This window comes from Phalacrocorax carbo, chromosome 2 (genome assembly GCF_963921805.1).
Source record: "Phalacrocorax carbo chromosome 2, bPhaCar2.1, whole genome shotgun sequence".
Classification (NCBI taxonomy): domain Eukaryota; kingdom Metazoa; phylum Chordata; class Aves; order Suliformes; family Phalacrocoracidae; genus Phalacrocorax; species Phalacrocorax carbo.
The window spans coordinates 97,730,923-97,754,525 of NC_087514.1; the positions used below are offsets into that span (position 1 = coordinate 97,730,923).

General features: G+C 40.1%; 1 protein-coding gene across 4 annotated transcripts; it reads right to left on the reverse strand.

The window, feature by feature from the left end:
- Window positions 1-2,088: 2,088 nt before the first annotated feature.
- On the reverse strand, window positions 2,089-22,669 carry TBC1D7 (TBC1 domain family member 7). Of its 4 annotated transcripts, none has more exons than XM_064443607.1 (10): window positions 22,565-22,667; window positions 21,933-22,044; window positions 20,853-21,054; window positions 20,010-20,130; window positions 19,204-19,284; window positions 15,326-15,513; window positions 12,840-12,977; window positions 10,965-11,110; window positions 3,184-3,313; window positions 2,089-2,364 (listed from the first exon to the last, which is right to left on the reverse strand). In XM_064443607.1, the coding sequence occupies exons 4-10, from the start codon at window positions 20,119-20,121 to the stop codon at window positions 2,278-2,280; spliced, it is 882 nt and encodes a 293-aa protein (XP_064299677.1). In that variant the 5' UTR covers window positions 20,122-20,130; window positions 20,853-21,054; window positions 21,933-22,044; window positions 22,565-22,667; the 3' UTR covers window positions 2,089-2,277. The 4 variants fall into 4 exon arrangements, with proteins under 4 accessions (XP_064299677.1, XP_064299674.1, XP_064299673.1 ...); XM_064443604.1 differs by lacking the exon at window positions 2,089-2,364 and adding an exon at window positions 2,662-2,769 and having other exon boundaries at window positions 22,569-22,669; XM_064443603.1 differs by lacking the exon at window positions 2,089-2,364 and adding an exon at window positions 2,662-2,769 and having other exon boundaries at window positions 22,565-22,669.
- Between the last annotated feature and the right edge of the window lie 934 nt (window positions 22,670-23,603).

The following is a 23,603-nucleotide window of genomic DNA, read 5'->3' on the forward strand; positions in this document are numbered from 1 at the left end:
CCGTTCGTTCTTTGTACGTGAAACAGAAAAAGCTGCACACAAACTTCAGCTGACATTAACATGGAGCAGCACTTGAGGATCCACCCCACATACAGTGAAATGTTTAAGTAAAATTAAGTAAAATGAAGATTATTTTATTTTATTTTTTTACTGTGAGGGTGACTGAGCACTGGCACAGGTTGCCCGGAGAGGTGGTGGAGTCTCCCTTCTTGGAGACACATTCAAAAGCCGTCTGGACGCAGTCCTGGGCAACTGGCTGTAGCAGGGGGGTTGGTCGGACCAGATGACCTCCAGACGTCCCTGCCAACCTCAACCGTGCTGTGATTCTGTGAAAGCAGATCTCTGTCTCTCATCTGTGCAGCTCTGGGGCCTGCCTATTGATAGAGCAAGGCTTTTTTAAATTAAAAACTAAACTGAAAAAACATTTGGAGCCCTCAGTCAAATAGGGATGGGAGGAACACTCACTGGCAAGTCTGGAAGCAATAACACTAACTGGCACTTCTAATCCCGATTCAGTGCATCTCTTTTCACAGAATATGAGTTATTGATTCCCTTTCAGGACTGAAACGGCTGAACACCTTCAGTATTATCAGTGCTTGTTTTTTTAATGACTAAGTAATCTGCAGTGTAAAGGCCTGAATAATGCATAGGTAACTTTGGGGAGTTTGTGAATAAGCCGTGCAGCCTGAGGGAGAAGTGTTCAAATGGGTAATCTCTCAGACCATACCCGTGGCCATTATTTGAAAAATTCGTGCACTGCATGTTACAGAATGCAGTGCTGTTATTCACGGTACGTATATGCTCCTTCCTATCCACGTTACCCAGCTCTCATGCCTACACGAGGAAAACAAGCTCCCATCTGAAGTGAACTAAATGGTAGACGTGGCACTTCAGGGCATGGTTTAGGAGACATGGCGGTGTCGGGCTGATGGGTGGACCTGATGATCCTAGAGGTCTTTTCCAACGTTAATGATTCTGTGATTCCATGATTACCCTACAATGCAGACACAGCAATGGCTCTCAAAGCAGACACAAACAAGCGTTTTCTGGACTGGGTAAACTCAGGCATTTCAGGAACATCAATAGCAACATCTCAGAATCCAGCAGAGATCATCTATCAAGGTTTTCAGGCATGTCCTGAACCGAGCTCCATCCTTCCCCAGCTAACATGCTGGAAGGTAAACCTGACCTAGTTTAAAACAAAATTTAAGTTTGTAAAGCATTTCAACTCTGCACAACACCGAGAGCAAGCTAAACACGCTCTTTCAAGCGCAATGAGCATACTTGGCACACTATGCATCAATTTGAGGCAAGTAACAGCTAAGCAACACATTTTTATATACAATTCCCAGGTCTATGCAAGATGTAGAAATAGAATTTTACACTTTTACAAGAAAAAGAGTAGTTCTCCAGCAAATCTCTATCTATTGCTAATCGCTCTACTTTTACTTACATCATGACTTACAGTTCTGTATTAAATTTACTTTGAAATTGAAAGCAAACAGGAATCAAATTACAACAATTTTGAGGCAAGCATTCAACATAGGCATTGTTTATTTCTGGCCTGTAATTCTGAATTACATTGACTCGTCCCACTGATTTTCTCCACACCTGCCCAAAGTTACATTTGCGGATAGGACAGATCCACCTTTCTAGAGCACCTTCCATGAAGAACAAAGGAGGTACAGCCATAGAGAGCTGGCTGACAGATGAAAAGAAAGTCTTTTTAGACACTTCAGAAAAGCATGTCACCCCTGGTCACTGTGATGTCCTCTGCCTCAAACTTGTGATGCCTCTTCCAGAACGTTTACGGTATTAATACAGTACATCTACATTTCTAGCAAAGGCATGCTTGTTCACCAAAGAGTTCCAGCAGACTAACATTTAGTAAATTCACCTTAAAAGCACCTCCAAGTAGTAACTAGTTATATCAAGTACAGGTGGCATACAAAAACATTTTTAAATCACAAGTAAGTCTGTTTACCTTGCTTCAGGAGTTAGGTTTACTTCCCCAAAAGCCAAATGCAATCAGAACACTGTAGCGGTCTGGCCAAGAAACACTCTGGACACAATCACACCGCCACTAGGTATCTTGATTCCATCTGTATTTATTGAAAAAATATTTACATATTGATCACTATGCCCTTAGCTACTTTAATAGCGTCTTTACACAGAAGAGGTAATGAAGAACATCACACTAGGATGGGGGAAGAGTGGTAAAATGTCTTTTCAAATGTCTTTTTTTTTTTCCCAAGCTGTCATAAGCGAAGAAAGTCCTCAGACTGAGTGTGCTGGAGTCCCACAGTGTGTGCGCCACAGATCAACAGCTTTGCTGACAATAGCGTCAGTGTTATCTTGAGGAATCTACAAGAGATCGGGGCAAGATGCCTTGTCAGAGTACTTTATTTGGACTGTTTTGTTTAAAATACAGATTTTAAATTCCCAGTTCAGATTTCACCTCTTTATAAAAAAGGAAACTAAACTAGAATCCCATCTCCCTGCCCTACCATCTCTCAGCCCTGCACACGCCATATTACCTCACCGTCTCAGACAAAAAGCTATTGTTTACAAAACAGTAAGGTGACCACCCGGGCATCTCATGCTTCACACATCCCTACCCTGACATCAGGCAGAACTCCTACTGGCCATCCATGACCACAAACGTATCTAACCAAACTAACCTGGGTTACATTGGGATCCTACGATCCTGCTGTGATGCGCGCTACTATTCACAGAAGGAAAGTTCGGGGCCAGGTTCATGACGCCATCCTTACATCAACAGAAAACACACCTTGAGCCTGTTCACACTCAGGCAAGGAGCAAGAAAAGGTGCCAGAAACCAACCCTGAGAGGAGCTTCCAGAAAAATTAAGCCTCATCTGCACTTACTTTCACAGAAAACTCCTTTATTGTCAAATGATTGTCATCAAATCTGTACAAACATAGACATCACATTCCCCAAAGCCTACAAATCATTTCATTCTATGAAAGCCTTACCTCCTGATAGACAAAACTATTATTCTCATCCCTGCACATTCTCGCTTCACCTTGGGACCACTACACTATTCTCAGTAAGTAATGCAATAGTATCTTAGAGTATGTTTGCAACAGGCAAATGACTTTAAGGCTGAAACACATTTTTATAAACCATAAAAGGCAATGCAAACCACAATAGAATACTTACATTTTCCAAAAACTGCGTGATCTTTTCTGCAGTATTCAGTGCTATTATCTTCATTTTAAAGGTTAATAATATCTCCACAGCAACAAAAACGAGAATCTTGCAGGACCCACTAATAACTTTGTCCCAGACTCTACAAAAAAAAAATGAAAAGGAATCACTAAGCACTATTGTAGTGCTTATCTGCTTATTTATCTGCCAGAACAGTCTTTGTACAATTACCTTTTTCCAGATTATTTTTCTGAACAACAGCGATGTATTGCATTATTCGGGTCAGGGTAAATAAAAGACATTTTATCAACCCCTAAATCTGTACAGAGCAGAGTGATGGCAAGCAGTAATGTATTGATATGTTGCATTCTTATTTAGAAATGTAACTGTTCGCAAGCTCAAATACAAAAAGCAAATCTTGTTTTAATAGCCTGAACTGTGACAACTATTCCACAGTGTATGGTAAAGGTGAGAACTTTTCCTGGTACGAAAAAAAGGGAACAAACTTTGTTAGCATGTCTACAAAAGATACTCTTCTACCAGTTCAGTAGCTGAAAATTCAAAAGGATGTAATACTGAACTACTGTATCTCCAGAAGCTAAATATTCCAGGTCATTGCTGTATGAAATATAATCCAAGATGTTTAAATGATACACAAGGAACAACTATTAAGTCTTTCAATCCATCCCGCTGTACACAGACTCTCTCAGAATTACCTAAGCAATCCTACCACTTGAATGAAACTGTACCCGGACCTCACAGTTTTAACAAAATCTGGAAGTCAGGCCTCCAAGGGCTGCAAGTACTTTAGCAACAGAACTTTGTTGAATATTAGAAGGGATCCACACTACTAAAACAGGCTGCAACAATCTGAAATCATCCTTCAGCCAGCAGCGCTCTCGCAGGCCCAGCTCAACAGACTCGGGATGAAAGATTATCCAAAACCAGTGTGAAACCATCTGTCAGATGGCAGCTTTTATGGGCTTGCATTATTTTTAGTTCTTGAATTTTAAAAGCTGTGTCAGAAAGACTTTGAGGATTACTGTTCTTCCCCCTTCTGGGCACTTGTTAAAAGTGTTTCTCCTTCCAAATAAAAACATGGGGGACAAAGACCACATACTACCCTCCATAATCTCTGAATACAGTAACACTAACTGTAAAACATCCTCTGCAGCCCACCTATAAACTTGGATCTATGGGTGTTCTTCTTCGAAAGACAACTCAATTTTTATATGACCTTCTCTCTCAGAAGAACTTGCCCTTCAGCCTGGAGTGCCAGGAGAACACAACAGAGGCATAACAGGAAGTTTGGCAGCTGAATTGAAGAGTTGGTGTCACACCTTTGAACAAGGAGGAGTTAAGAAGTGAGAGTCCAACAAAGAGCCACGAAGATGACGAAGGGACTGGAGCATGTCTCCTATGAGGAAAGGCTGAGGGAGCTGAGGCTGTTCAGCCTGGAGAAGAGAAGCCTCAGTGGGGAATCTCATCAATGTATATAAATACCTGAAGGGAGGGGGCAAAAGGACGGTGCCAGGCTCTTTGCAGTGGTGCCTGGTGACAGGCCCAAAGGCAACAGGCACAAACTGAAACACAGGAGGGTCCTTATGAACATCAGGAAACACTTTTTCACCATGCAAATGTCTCCGTCCTTGGAGACACTCAAAAGCCATCTGGACGCGGTCCTGGGCAACCAGCTCAAAGTGGCCCTGCTTGAGCAGAGGCATCGCGGGGCCAGATGACCTCCAGAGGTCCCTGCCAAACTCAACATTTCTGTGGTTCTTTGTGAAAAGCTTTCCTAACTCCTGATGTTGAAGGGTTGCTGCTGTTAAACACTGCTTATTTTTCACACTGTGACTCCAGTAATTTCTTTGCCAGTTTCTTAACCTTCTATTCATGTAGCTCTTCTGACACTATTTTCACAACCTCTCCATTCATCAAAAAAAATTTAGACTAGAATTTAACTTATAATGAAGAAATGAGGAAAAAAATATGTAAAATCCTCAGGACTAGTCTTAAAGAAGGAAACACAAAAAACCCCACACGCACAGATGGGGAAAAAGGCACTGCCAATTTCTTTGCCCTTTGCAATTTACTTTTAATTCCCTGTCTTGCTATGATTAAAAATGAATATAATTCCCATATTGGCAGGAACAGTAAGTAATCCAGTAATCCAGAATTACTGCTTCCTTTGTGGTTCAAGCATCATAGGACCAGTGATCCCTGTAAATATCACACTGATGTTGAAGTCAGGCCTAGATGATTTAAGCAAGGCTATGAGAAAACTGAGACCACATTCCGGTTCCACACTGTACAGGTCACCCCTGTTTACTTCTAATACATTTTCCTTCACAAACCTATCTGTTTAGAACCCAAGAACAGGTCCCCATGTGTTTCAAGGGCATCGGAACTGTATGAATGACAATACAGCCAAGTAGCAGACCTCAAAAACTGGAAAGAATTTTCAAAGTTCATATTAAAGCTCACGTTCATTCGAATGCAAACGTACTAATCCGAATGCAAAATACTCAGCCTTCTTTCAATATTTTGCTTCCAACTCTCCTGAGTTCAGCCTCCATAATTACACTACAGTAGGTTACATTTCATGCTCAGAAAACACTCTAATGTTTTCCTGCATTATTTAGTATGATTCCAGAACAAATGTTTTAAACAATGGCATAATAGATGCAGTATCTAAATCACCAGTGTCTAACAAATTTTGGAAGAGCGTGCATAGCAAAGTGGGTGAGATGTCAGCACTACCCAGCTGTGCCTGCTGCAGTGTTTTTCCCCTTAACGTTTCCAGCTATTGTTACTCTCCACGCACCTCCACCAGCGACAGCAATGGGGAATGACTGCGTGACACTGTGATAAACAGAGCAGCAGTCAGCACCTTGTCTGTACCAGTAGAGCCAAGAATAGCAACATAAACTGTGTCTGAAAAGTGTTTACTTAGAATGGAAAAAACCCATAGCAGTTCCAAGGGAACATGTATTTTGATTATTCTATTCTAATATAGCAGCCTTTATACCTTGTATCTCTATCGCTGATAACATATTACTTTCGCTTCTTAAACAAGTATTCAAACAAACACTTAAGATCAAGTATTCTGTCAGAGATTGCAACTTTTTACCCATTTTTCGATACTCCTAGAGATGGGAAAGTTAAAACAGAAATGTCAGGCAAACTGTGCCTATAGCACTACTCAGGAATGCTGAAAAAGAAAGTATACACTAAATCCATTATGTTTTTTGTGACTATCATCCCCTGTGAAATGTAACAGTATTCAGTTAACCACAGGAGCTCTCTTGTAGGCATTTCTTGAACAGTGAAATACTAGGAACAACCACAAGGAAAAATAAAAAGAAACAGGAAGCTATGAAGGTAAAGAACATGGCAAGGACCATGCAAAGGAAGTCATTTACTTTTCACCGAGCTTTTCCTGTAGACACAATACAGCTTACTGTGTGCATGTGTGTGAAGGCATGGCATTCTCAAGGCAGTTTCTGAGGTTCCTCAAACACTACAGTGCAGTGGGATACAAAAAGCATTGCAGCATTGCTGGTCTCTCTTCTTCTGAAATATCGTTAATCTCACAGCTTTTCCCCCTAAGCTGCAGGGTAAACTTACTCAACATTATTCCCTGGTTCTGGTCCTCCCACCATCCAGGCTGGAGGTGTTTAGGGAACCAACGCTTGCTCCTCTGCCCACACTTCTGGGTGTCCTTCCAATGATAACTGGGCATGGAGGGACGTGATGAGGCTCACACAAGTCTCATCCTGATGTTATGTCATGATCTTGTGCCCATCTGTCTCCAGAGCTGGGAAGCAGCTCAATTAATTAGACAAATGCAAAGAGACCAAAGTTTCTCTACAGCAGTAGCTTGCGTACACATTCTTACGCCCTCCCGCTCCGCAGTAAATTTAAGGCATTTTTCATATTTCTGTTGTGTCTACTAACAAATGACTTATATTTTTACCACCAGATATAATTTATTGCGGGACATGGAGATTACATATGTAAAACTACAGAAGTCATAGATTAATATATGAGGTAGTGCCAGTACAAAAGGCATAATATAATAAGATATAATAAGATTTCAGGAGAACTACCAAATACTTTCCCCCAAATAAGCAACCAGAGATTAATAACCTAACACCACCCCATCAGCTATTACAGCCCTGCTAACACTAAGTCTACAGTGCAGAATACAAACAATGTTCGTCAGGGGCATGATACATGATCAGCAGCATTCGGCCATTAAAAAATTGCCTGGCTTATTCACAATTATATCTGCAAAGCCGCACTACTTCTGTTGTAGCTGGATCATCTGGTGTGACAGGGCTGGAATAAACTGGCAGCCAAAGTGCCATTTTGCCTGAGGGGTTTCTGAAGGGACACGGCGCTTTAACAGCAGGGCTCTCCGGCTGAGGGCCCACGCAGCACCATTTGAAAGCTCTCCACGCACGGGCCTCACTGAACAGATGACCAGATAGGCTGCTGCAGAATTCGGGCAAACAGAGCAATGGTGAGTATAAAAGCAAAGGTGTGATCCAGTTCTCTCCCTGTTTCAGTGACCAGTAAGCCTTTCTGTCCCTATCGAGCCTGTGCTGTAGGCTGGTTCATGCTCCAGGAAGCACCCTGTCTATATTCCAGGTGGGATGCGGAGCCCTGAGGATACAATGCCTTCAAAATGGCCAGCCTGCTCCTCTCTTTTACCAGTGTGGCACCTTTAAGAAGTTTGTTAAGAAGCTTGTCGTATAACATGTCAGGTGTATTAGGGCAAGCAAAGACACTACATAAGCTCAAAGGTTTCTACATGAAACCTGTCTATATAAATTTTCCAAGCCCATTTAAGTTAAATTGATGCATGAATTCTACCTATGGTATAACTAGGAGAAGTGTGCTATAAAGCAGTACTTATACTGAACGACAATGCCTGTCAGAAGTAAAGCTGGTATGATACAACTTCATCTCACCATTATTGGATAAATTTTTCTGCATAGCATATACAACTCTTGTACACCTTAGAGAAGAAAGAAAACCATGAAATTTAGATCTAGTTTCCTGGCAGAGAAGACAACAATTTACAGAAAGCAAACAACCTCTCTAAGAAATATAGTACTAAATCGTAAGTTCAATTAAATCAAAAGACTGAGCTCAGATCGTTTCTCACTTAACAAAAAAAAAAAAAGTAAAACTCACATGACAACTGGAGACCTGTTTTCAATTCTCAGCATTTCCAATACTGCCATTTGGATACATTTCAGATAAGCACCGGGGCTTCTAGATTCTAAGCCAAACTGAATCTCCAAGCATTAATTAAGTTCATCTGTCACATGCTACCCATGAAGTATGTTATTTCCTTAGCAAATGAGGCCATTATGATTACAACTGAATAATTCAGAAACCTAAACTGACAAGAAAAAGTGCACTTTTATCATATTCCCACACGAACTGTTGGGGGAAAAGGATTGCTGTGCCATCAGAAGTACCGACACTGAAATCTGTTTTTACTCCAGAGTGATAGAAAAAGCCAACATTTTGACCTTTTTCATGAAGAAAGAAGTATTTAAAAATTTTCAGGTCATCAAAATACCCTATTTCAGTAAGGTAAAAAAGTATATGAGAAGGATAAACAGTACACTAACTAGACAATATGTTTATATAAAATGAACTGATTCAAAATGGTAGAAGCTTGAACTAAAGATTCTAACAAGATGAAATATAAAATCAAAATTCTGCATCTAGATTTTTTTTTTACACTATCAAGGCGACACAGCTCCATAAAATGTTCAATTTTCAACAGACATTAGAAAAAAAAAAAACCCTGAACCTTCCAGTAGCAAAACTGCTCTGATGCAAGTTCCTCTTTCAGCTCTAGTTCTCAGCCATAAGACCTAACAGCAAAATTAAATCACATAAGCTCCACTTAAAATTATCTCCTAGAAGACATGCAAAGAGGTTCCTAATGCAGCAGTTTGCAAAGGCTATTTCGGATCAGAGAAGCCTACAGAAAAAAAAGGCCTGAAGAGACTGAATCACAGAATCACAAGTTGGAAGGAACCTCAGGGATCATCTAGTCCAACCTTTCTAGGAAGAGCAGTCACAGGAAGACTGGCAAGTTGTTGACTAGTTGGCAAGTCCCAACTAGAGCAGTCACTTCTGCTGACAGTAGTTTAAGGCATTAAGTTTCATACAGAGAAAGCACAATGGAACAAGGTCAATCATTACCTGTGGAAAGTAACCTACAAACGCAAACGTGAGAGAGAGATGCAGGCAAACCGTATGTGTTCAATTGCTTTTAAGGATGTAACAAATATTTTATCCATGCTTACGTAATTTCTGTTGCCATAAAAGTAGTAAAAGCTTTTAACCGCCACAACACACGCAACCACTACACTGTTTCCATGCTATGTTCCCGTACTAGCCACTGAAGTCCTGGAGGTGCTGGAGTAAAACTTCCTTTGAACCTTGTAACTTTTCAAAGTTTTCAGGCAGTTGAAAATGAAACCATTGTTTTCTTTGTACCACCTCCTGCTCAGCTACTAGCAACTCTTGTTAATACAGATGCTTCTCTACATCTAGCTTGCATTTTCTGCTTTCCAGGAGTTCTCAGGCAGCAAAACTAGAGAAATCATACATGCTTCATTTCAAAAGCCATTCAGTCAAGTGTCATGCACAAGAATTTTCCCCTTTTAAAATCTGGACAACCTATTTCTAACTGTAGAATCCTGATATATGCACTATTTCATTAACTTTGTAATATTCAACCTGCCCTAGTACTTTTTAAAATGAGCATTCTGTCATGGTTTAACCTCAGCCAGCAACTAAGCACCACACAGCTGCTCACTCACTCCGCCCCCCTCCAGGTGGATGAGGGAAGAATTGCAAGGGTAAAAGTGAGAAACTTGTGGGTTGAGATAAAAACAGTTTAATAATTAAAAAGAAATAATAATAATTCTTTTAAAATTGTAAGGAAAAGAGGGGACATAATAACAAAGAGAGAGGAAAATAAAACCCAAGACAGACAAATGATGCAGATGAAAACAATTGCTCACTGACCCATGCCCAGCTTGTCCCTGAGCAACGGTCCCCCCCACCCCAACCTCCACCCCAGCTTTATATGCTGAGCATGACGTCATATGGTATGGGATACCCCTTTGGTCAGTTGGGGTCAGCTGTCCCAGCCGTGTCCCCTCCCAGCTTCCTGTGCACCCCCAGCCTGCTCGCTGGTGGGGTGGAGCAAGAAGCAGAGAAGGCCTGACGCTGTGTAAGCACTGCTTAGCAATAGCTAAAACATCCCTCTTATCAACACTGTTTCCAGCACAAATCCAAAGCACAGCCCCATGCTAGCTACTATGGAGAAAGTTAACTCCATCCCAGCCACAACCAACACACATTCCCAAAATCTTTTTCATCTAATGATAATACAGTATCATAATCACTCCCTAAGCAAGGATTTTAGTTAAAAAGCCTGAAAACTGACTACTATTCAGCTATCTGTCACTAAGAGGGGATTTGGACTTTTAAATCCTAGGAGGCATTAAGTGTCTAACAGAATCAGCCACTATATTTAACTCGATTCCTTTTTAATTTCAAAGCAAGAAATGATCAGAGAGATTATCTTGCATCAGTAACAAGTGGAATCAAATCCAAATTTTATCATTTCCAAGTCAACAATAAAGTTAACTCTATAATCTTACAGATAAAGCAAGGAAAGCTCTTTGCCTGCTAGTGATGACAAAAAGCTAAAATTACTATTTAATGACAAACAAAGAAAAAAGAGAACTTGCCTCTGCAAACTGGACTCAGGTAAACACCCTGCAAAACACTTTTTAAACCAAAGATCGTACGGGAGTTTGCTCATTGCAGCACATGCTTTCAGATGCATCAGGAGTCTGTTATCTTCAATGTTCAAATACTGCTCTAGAATTTTTGGCTGAGAAAGGAATTGGAAAATTTTAGATAACTCATATCAAAGTACCCTCCATAAGGTATGGAGGTCCACACTGTAGGACAAGACATGGGTCACATGGGTCCACACTGTAGACAAGAAATGCCTTAAAACAATGCAGGTTCATTATTTTAACATGTTATTTTATGCTGATTGAATTTTTAACTAAAGACATCATGTTCCAAATTACTGTGCTCATTTTTGTCATTAGCTAATTAAGCACTTAACTAAACAAACAACCTCAGGTTCCTTAAATTGCTGACCACTAGCAGAACTTCCAAAACATGCAGTATTCCCTAATGCAAGGAGGCGTTTGAGAGCTTAAGGCAATGCAGAGATTAAATGTGCACTAATTACTGCTACCTTCACAAGTAAAATTGAGTCTCATTCACCTCCAACCTAATCGCCTTAGCACACGTCAAAAAAAAAAACTACACACAATGCAGCATAACCTAGAAAATCAATTCTGAGAGTAAATCCCTGTACGACATATTAAAAGCTGGACATTGATTGCTTGTTTAAAAATCCAAAGTATTTAGAAGCATAAGCATGTGGATAATTACCCACGTTTTTATGTGGATAATTCTCTTTTGCTTAAATTCTAATGTAACACAATACACGTTTTCATAAATTCAGGAGTACCTTTATGCTTTTTGTCATAATTAGGTAAACAGTAATTACTTCAGCTGTCAAAGGGAAAAAACACTTCCTTTGTCCATACTCTAACATCCACAATCTTGGTACAATGTTTGTATTAAAACAAAAACCTAGGGAGGGAGACACTTGGGACTCTCTATGTAGTGAGAGCACATACTTGCTTTAAAAATGCTCCTCTGTCCTTTGAAAGGAATTACAGAAATTGGTACAGTTGAATGTATCACCTCCAGCAAAAGGAGGTAGGTTTAATAAGTATTTCTTAGTTCCAAAAGAAAAACAAAGGACATGCATAATTATCTGCAACAAATTTTCATTCCGTGATTGCTAATGCACAGGTGCTCTTAGACTTTTATCTCAGTGAATATTGTTAACCAAAAGTTTCTTATCCGTTAAGACTCTCTGAAGAACTACAAAAGCTTTTGTAATTTTTGTAGTATGCATTTTCTTTGCAATCAAATCTTAACTTTATAAACCAGTAAGATAGTTCAAAATTAATATTCTATGAGACCATCTAAATGATCAGTGCCAAAAGAACTCTATTCCACTTTTTATCATAACTTAATTTGCAACATACTGTTTTTCTGAAGACATAGTACCCTGCTCCATTTATAAAGCAAAACAACTGTGCTTTGTCTATCATCCAACGAACAGCATATGGATGCCAGAGATACAGCCTAAAAGCAGCAGACATACATCAAGATGTTCTTAACTTTTTAGTTGTTTAAAATAAAGAAAATTCTTAAATGACCAATTTGTGAGAAATATAATTCAACTAAATATAGCATAAGCTTTAGCTAACCTAAAAAGAAAATAAGACTTAATTAAAAACTACCATGTAGAAAACAAAAACAATTTCTAATATTACATTAGACAAAGTGTCCTACAGGACAGTACAGTCACAATGCAAAAAGAACTCCTCCCTTTTTATCAAAACAGTTGGTGGAACAGTATCCAAGGGTGTCACCTCTCACGTTCTAGTTGTGTCTATATATTAATGCTTTCCACGACTGGATCTCCTCACAAAAAAAAAAAAAAAAAAAAAGAGGTTTTTCCTTACCAGCTGTTGTAATGAATCTTTGTGCTTGTTGTTCAGCTGATTCACAAAGCAACTGACAAGCCAATAGCATTCTATAGGATCCTCCACCATTTCCTCCATCGCTTTAGCAATAGCAAGAAACACTTCATCTTCAGGTTCCTGGAAAGCAAAGCCAAAAAAGTGAATGACACAGAAGTATTGGACTATCTGATTTAAATTATTCTTATATTCCTTTTCCCTGATATTTGGGAAAACGAACCAACGTACACAAAGAGTTGTTCTGACATTTCTAAATAAAACATCGCACAGCACCTGCATACAGAGACTGATACCTATTAAAGAACAAATAAGATTCATCTTGCTTTTAAAACCAAAACATACAACAGAAGTTTGGAACAACTCTGATACAAAGCTCTCAAATGTCCTAAATGAGGTAATATTACATCCTAACAAGGTTGTGATAATCCTACTTCTATGCCCCACTTTTTTCGTACTGCACAGCAGCAGAATTTTTCATCCTCTTCCTTGCTAAGGGCCAAACAGGCCCAAACACCTTTGTCATGAATGTTACAGTTACTAAAAAAAAAATAATGCAGCCATCAGCTGTATGCCTACCTTCAACATACAGAAAAATCATTTGGTTTGAGATAAAACATCTTCCTAGAGATAAACAAATATCTTTTCCAGGTGACGAGTATCTTATTCCCCACAATACATGACCAGAAGCATGTGCTGGGCATGCCATCACCTTTTCTCCCAAGGGTGTACTTTCCTAACACAAGCATCAGCATGCCTAAACCACAGCTAAAGGCATGACTGCACATAGAGTAGATGGAGGTGAACTAACTCTAAGCCAGCTAGACCTCGGGCCAACAGCTAGCTCAGGAAGTGTCTAAACCGGGAAGATGCACAAGGAAAGGCTCTATATTTGCCCTGTTTCTTACATTCTTCCTTACGCAGGCAGTAGCAACTACATTAGGAGGCAGGGTAACAAGCCAGGTGTGTATCCACAGTCTCATCTACTGTAACCATCAGAAGCAGTAACCTACAGTATCACAGACTTTTGCACAGATTACAACTCACGCAAAACACACGGATGGTCTAAATACTACTGGGACAGGCCTCTGCTACATAGCCTGCTGCAATACACACACATCCCTACTTAAACTCCCTGCTTCCAGAGGCACAAAACATATTTAACAGACCTCTGTAATTTGTGACTCAAACAATTCAAAATATTTAGACCAAACAAACATCATCTTTGTACTCCCTCTGCTTCAAAAATAAAACATCCGCCTTACTATCAAGTAGTTACTCTCAAACTCTTGTAAGTTTAAGGGGACAGTTACTGCACTAAAAACGGGGTGGCATAAAGAGAACAAATGCTTTCTGCAGCAAAACAAACACAAGTTACACGACTAATAACCGTGGATCTGCTAAACACCACCTTTACGAAAACCCATCACAATACTGAGAGCAGCTAGTGCTCTGGGATGCACTGACAAAAACACTTGCTCAGAAAGCAGTACTGCTCTAGAAGGGATGAATTTTCAGCCCACTGGGTCACATGCCAAGATCAAGGAAATTTCTCTACAGGAAACTTTTAGGAGAGGGTGGCCACATTCCTAGGAAATGGTAAGGGCACAAAAACACTCTCCCTCCTCCAACAAGAGAACACTGTATATAACCCTCCAGATCAAACTATTACTGAATTTTCCACGTTAACTTTGTTTAGGTTTTGGGTTTTTTAATTTTTTTAAAGTTCTTATGTCAAATTTTGCTATTACAGATGAAAAATAACAAAGGAAGCTGGGCTAGAGTGAACTGGGTAAATTAACATTAAATATAGGATAAAATCCACTTCAGAAAAATCTCATGGCTCCTTTCATCACTTGTTCTTCCATAAAGGCTTATACATCAGATGCACACATTGTTTTTATCATCACAGTATAGACTTATCAGCAAAACAGACTCGTTTACCCATATGTGATTGCACTGTAAATTACATGTATTACCTGACAGAAGCCTGGATCAGTTCAGACTAACAGAAAAAGGAGGTCAGTACGCTAGAGTCAAGATTTAAAAACAAATAACTTAAATATACAATGTAATCTGCAATAAATCACTGCTTGTACTGGCTCTGAATTATTCTCGTTCCAGGACGTTTAAGAATCTATGAGCTCTGATAAGATTATGTCATTTTCATTTCAGTGCTATAAAGAAACTGAAGAGTATTAAAGTACAAAAGGCTTGAAGCCTAGCAGGCAAAATATACAAAAGAGATTTTAAGGTACAAAATCTTACAGAAGTACTTAGGGGAAGAAAAAGAGAAAAGCACTTTGCCTGAATTCCCTTATTTCATACCAGTACTTCTCTGTTTTCCATTCACCTTAGTTTGTCTATCTACGCGCATTTGTGGGGCTACTTGCAGTTCAGTTTCTCACAGGTTTACAGTTAGAGGTTAAATAAAATACTGTACTTAAAAGGCTGCTAAAATGACAACTGACCAATGGAAAAGCCAAGTTTCGAGGCAGTTTTCCTGATTCCAGCTGATGTATGCGGAGGAAAACATCTACCTGTGGGGTAGAATCATTAATAAAACGAATTACACGAAGAGCATGGTGTATATCCCAGTACTGCTCCTTCCGGTACTTCATCACCAAAGCATGAGATTCATGATGAGGAGGAATAATTCCTAAAAAATTTTAAAAAAACAAAAACAAAACAAAAAATTATAAGCAACTGTAAAGAGAAGAAACAGAGCACTCACTCCTTTTCCAAGAGACCTGCCTAAATTCAGTTTCTACTACAACTCCAGCTTACAGAAATCTCAGACCTGGCACTGCAATTTGTTTATAAACTCAGTTAAAGAATACAGGGAGAAAATTCTGCAAAAATGGAAGCAGCGGACCAAAGCAGCACTTCAGCATTATATTTATAAAACCAAATTTCATATGTTAACAGAGCACATATACATAATATACCCTTAGACTATTGTTTCTCAAGCTCTTCTACAAGGTTTTCAGCAAATGAACACTCACTCTTTTGTACACCACGATAGTGTGCTGATAAGAAATGTCACTGTTGGGACAGATTAAAAATAATTTATTTGGTTTATTCTCCCTCTCCAACAACCTTTCTTTGTTTTTAAGCTGTGAATTTTACTTGTTTCTTGTTTACACCTACCTGTAGATTTTAATACAGTACTAGTCGCATATTTGTGCCCAGCTTCCATTTATTTTGAAAGCGAAGTGGATGCAGAATGATTTTTATATACATTAGCTGTTCGTGTTCTCAAATTCTACACTTTGAGATGACCAGAGAATATATACATGTAAATAACTAATGCAAAGATACTGTACCTTGCATTATTCTTTAATTTACTGTTAAATCTCTGCCAGAAAATTCTTTACTCACTGTATCATAGATTAATCCTCTCTAAAACAACATTCAGAAGCAAAATCAATCATAGGTTGAATCAGTTACAGATTAAAACTTAAGAATACCACTCAAACACTTTGCAAGGTAATGTTCTTTACTTTCTAAGTACATCACAAGTATTTTTTCTAGTTTCCTAGGAGGAAAAATAGAAAAGGAAAAAAAAGTATCTATGTAGAGAGGCAGAGAAAATTAAACTGTTTACAATCTCCAGAAGAGATGCTCAACATTTCACTCGGTCCCTCCCCTCACTCAATACTCAATTTTGCCATGCACTGATGTTCACAACAAAACGGTCACAGGTTTCAACAGAAATAAGATCTTACATACACCAAAGCAAAAAAATGACACTTCCATATCACTAGTAAGACAGAATTCTTCCTGTTGTAGAAACCCGTGAAAACAAAGTATTCTTCAAAAAATCAGTTCTGAAACAGGCTATCTGCTGCTTTTGTCTCTCATTTAAAGAGAAGAATATTCCTGCCAAGTGTTAAACCACGAAATGGCAAAGTTTTAGTAACAAGCACATCAGACAGAAAATTATCTTTTATTTTCCAGCTGCAAACCTGTCTGCATTTCAAAAGCTGGGAGAGAGCAAGACACACTTCACATTATGCAAAAACAGAGTCAACATCATGACTCTGTATGTACATACTGCCAACTGCTTTCCTCAAATACAGAAGACTACCTCAGGCAGACAGAAAAGAAGCTTAAACAACACAGGGAAACCATCATGAGTCATACTTGAACAGGAATTTAACATAGACATTGCTGATACACCATGTAACATGGCACAGCATCAAGCCTTGGTGTGCGTCTGAGAAAATTTTGCCGATAGGATAAAATAGTTTTTGTTGAACTATTAACATTATTCAGAGGAGATGTAACACCTCCCACCAGAAATGGACTGGGCTGTTCTTCCAGTCATTTCCGGAGAGGTATTTTGCATTGCCCTGCTGAATACCAGCTTTTCGAACGAGCATCAGCACTGAGATGCAGGATTAGAAAAGTCCTTGTACCTGTGTTCCCCAAGGAGTATGCAGAATCACAGTATGGGTACTTGAAATAAATCACTCTGGGTTTAAAATATAAAATCCTTTTAAAAAATCATTATCATTTTCCATACAGTTAACTCAAAGGGTGTTTTGTGTTATCATATGATTCACAAATCATCCTACCTAAAATAGTCAAAGATAGACCACCAGGTCTGCAAGTTTGCCAACAGACTGTATTTTGCTATTATAATTTTGGCTGAAGGATCTTGTACTGAGTCACTTGTCCAAACCTCCTACACTGTATTTCCTACTACAAATATTTTAAAGGATGCTGACTACTTCAATAGGGCCCAGAGTACGTGAACCTTTTTCATCCTAAAATTAGTACTCTAACAGCAAAGGCTTTTATCAAGTAGGATTACTCTGTTAGTTCAATGATCAATGCCAATAACTTCAAGTTTTAGAATCAGATTTTGCACCTTCTGTGGACTGTTCATTTACTACCTCTCCCCAAAAAATGCTTACAAACCCAAATAATCAGGAATATGAAGCCACAATTTTTAAACTGTAGGAAACTGGAGGAAAGAAAAAGAAGAAAAAAAAACCAACTTAAAAGGTTGTTTAAAACTCAGCTAAAACCTTCTAATACATTATTTCAAACTCCAGACACTGTAGGGGAACATGGAGACCAAGAAGGGAAACAGAAGATATTTACTTGAACATTGTTCAAGATCATGGCAAAGCCTAAGATTAATAAACATCCTAAAACAGAAAAAGTGTTTTGTAAAATATTTATTCTGAGGCAGGTGCCACCAATTTTCCTGACTCTGAATCACATACCAAAATCTTCATATAAGAGATATATATGGGATCTGTACCACGTATTCTGGGGAGCCAAAGGACAAACAAGAAGTAGGATAGTTCACAGACAGCAAAAGACAGCAGCTTCCAAGCCAATCTGCAGGCAGACGCTGCTGGTCTCTCCCTGATGAAACAACATTTTGGATATCAGTACCCTTCCTGCCAGCACAGCCCTGGTAACACAAGACTGAGCATGAGAGCCACACTCAAGCTTTTGAAAAGTGGCACAATACTCCTCCACCAACAGTATGGTAAAGCACACTTCTCTTCCAGAGATTCAGACGACGTACCTTCACGCTCCCCCTGGCAGTGTTTCTCTACACACGGTAACTCTAAGGGAAACTCTCCAGGTACCTTGTAAGGGTCAGATTTCCTGGACCTTCCACAACCCTTCCCATCTCCAGGTGACACAACCTCACATCTAGTAAACGTAACACACTTGACCGGTTACTGCAAAGTCATTAGTACTTCTGAATTAGTCAGCTGACTAACACACTTCAAGGGAAGTAGAATCTATTTGTGGGTTTTTTAATGGTTTCTGGGGACACAATAATTCGTCCCTGGCCTCATGACTTCTTCAGTGGCAAATACAATTTAAAGCCAGAAACAAAACCAGAAAAAAACAAGATTTCATAGAACACAAAGTTTCTCTTTAGAATAAACATCCATTCCAGACCTTGCCTGGATTTTTTAAGTTTAATCACAGCTTTACTTCAACTTAACTGTCTGTTATTTTGGGAATAGAACTGAATATATTATCAGGTATCAGTGACTTACTATAATCCACCTTTCAAATCTGTTTTATAAATTTCCTTGGATTGCGTTACTAGGTTAAATATAGAAATACACTCTTCTAGGTACACTTCAGCAAAAGTTCTCAAAAATTGTCCATGGAACATTGTTTTATAATTGCCATTGTGCATCCTAGGTGGATACAAAAATAGGTTAAATATTTATCAGTAGCCAAGGTAGTACAGAACAATCCATGTCATTAACTCTCTCAAGAAAACAGGAAAAAAAAAAGGGAAATTAAAAATACACCTTCCTACATACTCATTTCTACAGAGGATCACAGATGTTCTATTTCATACCTAAAAGCACTTTCCACACCAGTATACGATACATGGATGGGAGAGGAAACCTTTGACTGAATGTGCAAAGCTTCTCAATATCTGTAGAGAAATAAAGAGAAAAAAATAAGGTAAATTTAAATATAATTATAAATAGGTTTGAGTCTCTGATATACCTAAGTATGACAAACCTTTAGCTGCAGATTAAAATCCCCACCTTCATCACCTATTATCCAACAAACGCTTTCACTGCTTCAGTTAAGAACAGAATGTGCCCTATAAGCTGCAGCAATCTTGAAAAAATATGTATGTTGGCTTGATTTACAGTAAAACTACCCTAAGTATCACCAGGAAGAAACCGTACTATTTTTATACACACTTTGTTTATCATGTTGCCACATCAAAACAATTACAGGCTCTGTTAAAGGGATATTTATCCTTTTGTTCTGTTAAGAGATGTGGCTCTCCTCAGGGACCAACAGCAATAACAAAGTCTCCATTGCTTTGACGTCAAATGGAATTAACAGCATGAGACAATATATTTTCAGATTAAAATTGCTTTAATTAAAAAACTTTTAGTTTCTTGGGCATAGAGAATGAGAGAAGAAAAAAAAAGAAACAAGCAAGCAGACAAATTTTTAATAGTTTTAAAAATCAGATTTTCAGATCTTTGAAACTCAGAGGACTGCTAGTAATAACGGAGAGATTAGTGGCAAAAGATGCAAAGCTTAAATGAGTACTAAGCACAGCAGCGAAACATTTTTCTGTTATTCCTTCCACATCCCCAAACCACCAAAGTAATAGAGGAAACAGTGAAATCAACTTGCCCAGCCGGTCATCTTTCAACAGAATTTCCAGTGACTTCTTTTCTTCAACTCCACGAAACCCAACTTTTTCATAATACACTGAGCGAAAGTTTCTCTGAGAGTCGTCAGCCATGACTGATTCCTTTTGGAGAAACAGTAATTCCCCTTAAGACTTACCATACTACATTCCTATTGTGTTAAGGTCAAGTAGTTTTGCACACTGATAAAAGTGGACTGCCTGTAACTCTATAGTATTCATAAACCCAAAAGAATATGTAAATCTTCCTGCATTTTTTTCATCACACACTAGCATAGACAATCATAAAAATAACTGAATCTAAACAAGGTCTAAGTATACGCAATATCCAAACGAAGCACAGGGATTTTTAAAATTTTTTTATTCCTGTAGTAAATCATACTACTTTTAAAAAAGTTTTAAAAAATAATGCTGGAGAGACACTTAAGTCTTTTATATTATATTGTGCAGGTCAAAACCAATATAAAAAATACAGTTAAGAGTCTGACAAAATTTTGGCTACACTAATCAAACCCTAACCAAGTACAACTGCTACCCAGATCATAGAATCATTAAGGTTGGAAAAGACCCTTAAGATCATCGAGTCCAACTGCTAACCTATCACTGCCAAGCCCACCACTAAACCATATCCTCAAGCACCACGTCTACCCTTCTTTTAAATACCTCCAGGGATGGAGACTCAACCACCTCCCTGGGCAGCCTGCTCCAATGTTTGACAACCCTTTCAGTGAAGAAGTTTTTCCTAATATCCAACCTAAACCTCCCCTGGCACAGCTTGAGGCCATCTCCTCCCGTCCTATTGCAAAATCCTCAGGGTTCATACTCACCAGAGAATGTGACCAGCAGCAAGGGCAAGCCAATGTTGGCCTCAGTAGCACAGGAGTGACAGGAAAGAGTAAGGCTAGGTATTTAGGTTTGTTCTTAAGTTGCAGATTTGAATTAAATGTTCACGTTATCAGGTGCTGTAACAGCCACAGTCTTGAGCTTGTTATTCCAGTAATACAAACAAATACATGTCTCATCCCTATACTGGAAACAATGGTAAATTGCAGTGAGTACTCTGGGTTTCATAACACAGGAAATTGATGTTTCAGTTGAGTTCAACCTTCTAAAGAATCACCAATTCTCTCTCCTCTGCAGACCTGCAACTCTGAGAAAGTTCTGTTCTCTAACTCAGAGAACTAAAAACAATCTTAACTTTTATGCCCAGCGATAGCAGCAAAATTTGGAGAAAAATAATTTGAGTGAGGAGCAGTGGGTGAATGATGCACTGAAAGGCTTTTCTAGTTAAATTATTTTCCTTGCTGAACCATGTACACATCAGCAACAAAGAATCTGCAGATATAAAGGCCACAGTTTTGCAAAGAACACACATATTTGAATTTGTATATCCACTAGGCCTATCTGTGTTTCAAACTAAGTCCATTTTTAGTGCTTTGTAGGATCAGGGCCAAGACCAGACGGAAAAATATAAACCAGCAACAAGCTGGATTAATGCTTTATGAAATAGGTCAAACACTATCTCAAAAACAGATTAAAAAATATTTATATTGCTTGCAAGACATTCCAGTTGTGTATTATTCTTATGAAAATGACTGACGTTCACCTATGTGCATTTACGCGTCCCACAGAGTGTTTTCTACTTGCATTGCAGCCATGTCTAAAGGACAGATTCATGACGCCACAGATTCTCAACTACATTTAAAATATCTGAATTTTTTTAAATCTGAATTTAATATGTGCTACTTAGAAAACATGTAGCCCGTACGACTTGTGGAAAGCTGACGCTAGAGTGACAGACCACAAAAAATAAATATAATTTGAAAAATAACAGCATGATCTGTAAGAAAGGAACATCATTTTAATAATTTCAAACTATCACTATACTGGCAGTACATTTTACTTACTCAGTGGAAAAAAGGCGGAACACAGTTTCCCCCCTCCCTCCAAGTTTTGGATATATATTTTCACGTCAGGCAAAGAACCAATGCTCCAATCTTCATACGTATCATCGATAAACTGGAAAAAGGAAGGGGGAAAATAAATCCCCACTCAGCTCATTGAAAGCGTTCTGTACAAAGGAGAACAATGAACTCATCCTGTCTGCAGAGGTTAACGCATTTTCGGCCTTCGTAGCACTTCTCAGCCCATTATTAATTTTCACACCAGGTGATTCCAACAGCAGCAGTGACATAGGCGCACCCAGTACAGACAGGCACATGGGGGCACGGGATGAAGCCCAGCCCAAAAACCAAACGGCAAGCTGACGGCCGCCCCCCAACCCACGCACACGCGGGTGCCCCCCTCCCGCGGGCAAGGCGGGGGAGGGACAGGGCACCCCTCACTCCCCCACTCGCACCCGGCGGAGAGGCGCAGGGCGGGGGGGGGGGGGCCGTGCCGGCCGCCACCCCGGGAGCTCAGGCGGCGGGGAGGGCCCGGAGAGGGGCTCGGGAAGGGGGGGGTGAGAGCGGAGCGGGTGACAAATACCCAGCACCCACACGAGCACCGGGACCCCACCTCCCCCCCCCCCCCCCAGCACCTACAGCAGGAGGACACGGCCCGCGGACGCGGCCCCACGGCGCGGGCTCGGGCGCATGCGCAGGCCCGCCCCGGCGGCGGGGCGGGCGGGGATGGCGGCTGCGCCCTGTGCAGCTCACGGGGCGGGGCGCGGTGTCGCCGCTGCTTCTCAGGCGTCCCCCGGCTGTGTGGCGCACCTCGGTTGCTCGCCCTCTCCCCCGGCTGCCCCGCGTCCCTCAGTGCTGGCTCCCACTCCTTGCGCCTCCCCACGTGTCACGGGGCAGCTTCGGGAGGGCTGCCAGAGGGAAACAACAGCGTCTCTCACACACCCGTCTCACGGAGACACGGGAGGTCTTGACAGAACAGGCTGTGCCCAGTATGGAATTATAAAGAGCAGTGATCCAGAAAGTACAGCGCTGCACAAGACCCTCAAATAATGCTTGTCAATAAGGGAATAGCTCTTTCCCTTAAACCTGAGGTCGTGAAGAATAGCAAAAAAATCATAGAATCATAGAATTATAGAACCATTAAGGTTGGAAAAGACCTCTAACATCATCAAGTACAACCATCAACCACCACACCATCATGCCTCCTATACTGTGTACCAAAGTGCCACGCCTACACATTATTTGAACATAATAATTATTTGAACATAATAACTCCAGGGATGGTGACTCCAGCACTTCTCTGGGCAGCCTGTTCCAGTGCCCAACCACTCTTCCAGTAAAGAAGTTCTTCCTAATATCCAGTCTAAACCTCTCCTGTCACAGCTCGAGGCCATTTCCTCTTGTCCTATCACTTGGTACTTGCAAGAAGAGACCAACACCCGCCTCGCTACAACCTCCTTTCAGGTAGTTGTAGAGAGCGATAAGGTCTCCCCTCAGCCTCCTCTTCTCCAGGCTAAACAAATCCATTTCCCTCAGCCGCTCCTCATCAGACCTGCTCTCCAGACCCTTCACCAGCTTCGTTGCCCTTCTCTGGACACACTCCAGCACCTCAGTGTCCTTCTTATCCTGAGGGGCCCAAAATTGAACACAGTATTTAAGGTGCAGCCTCACCAG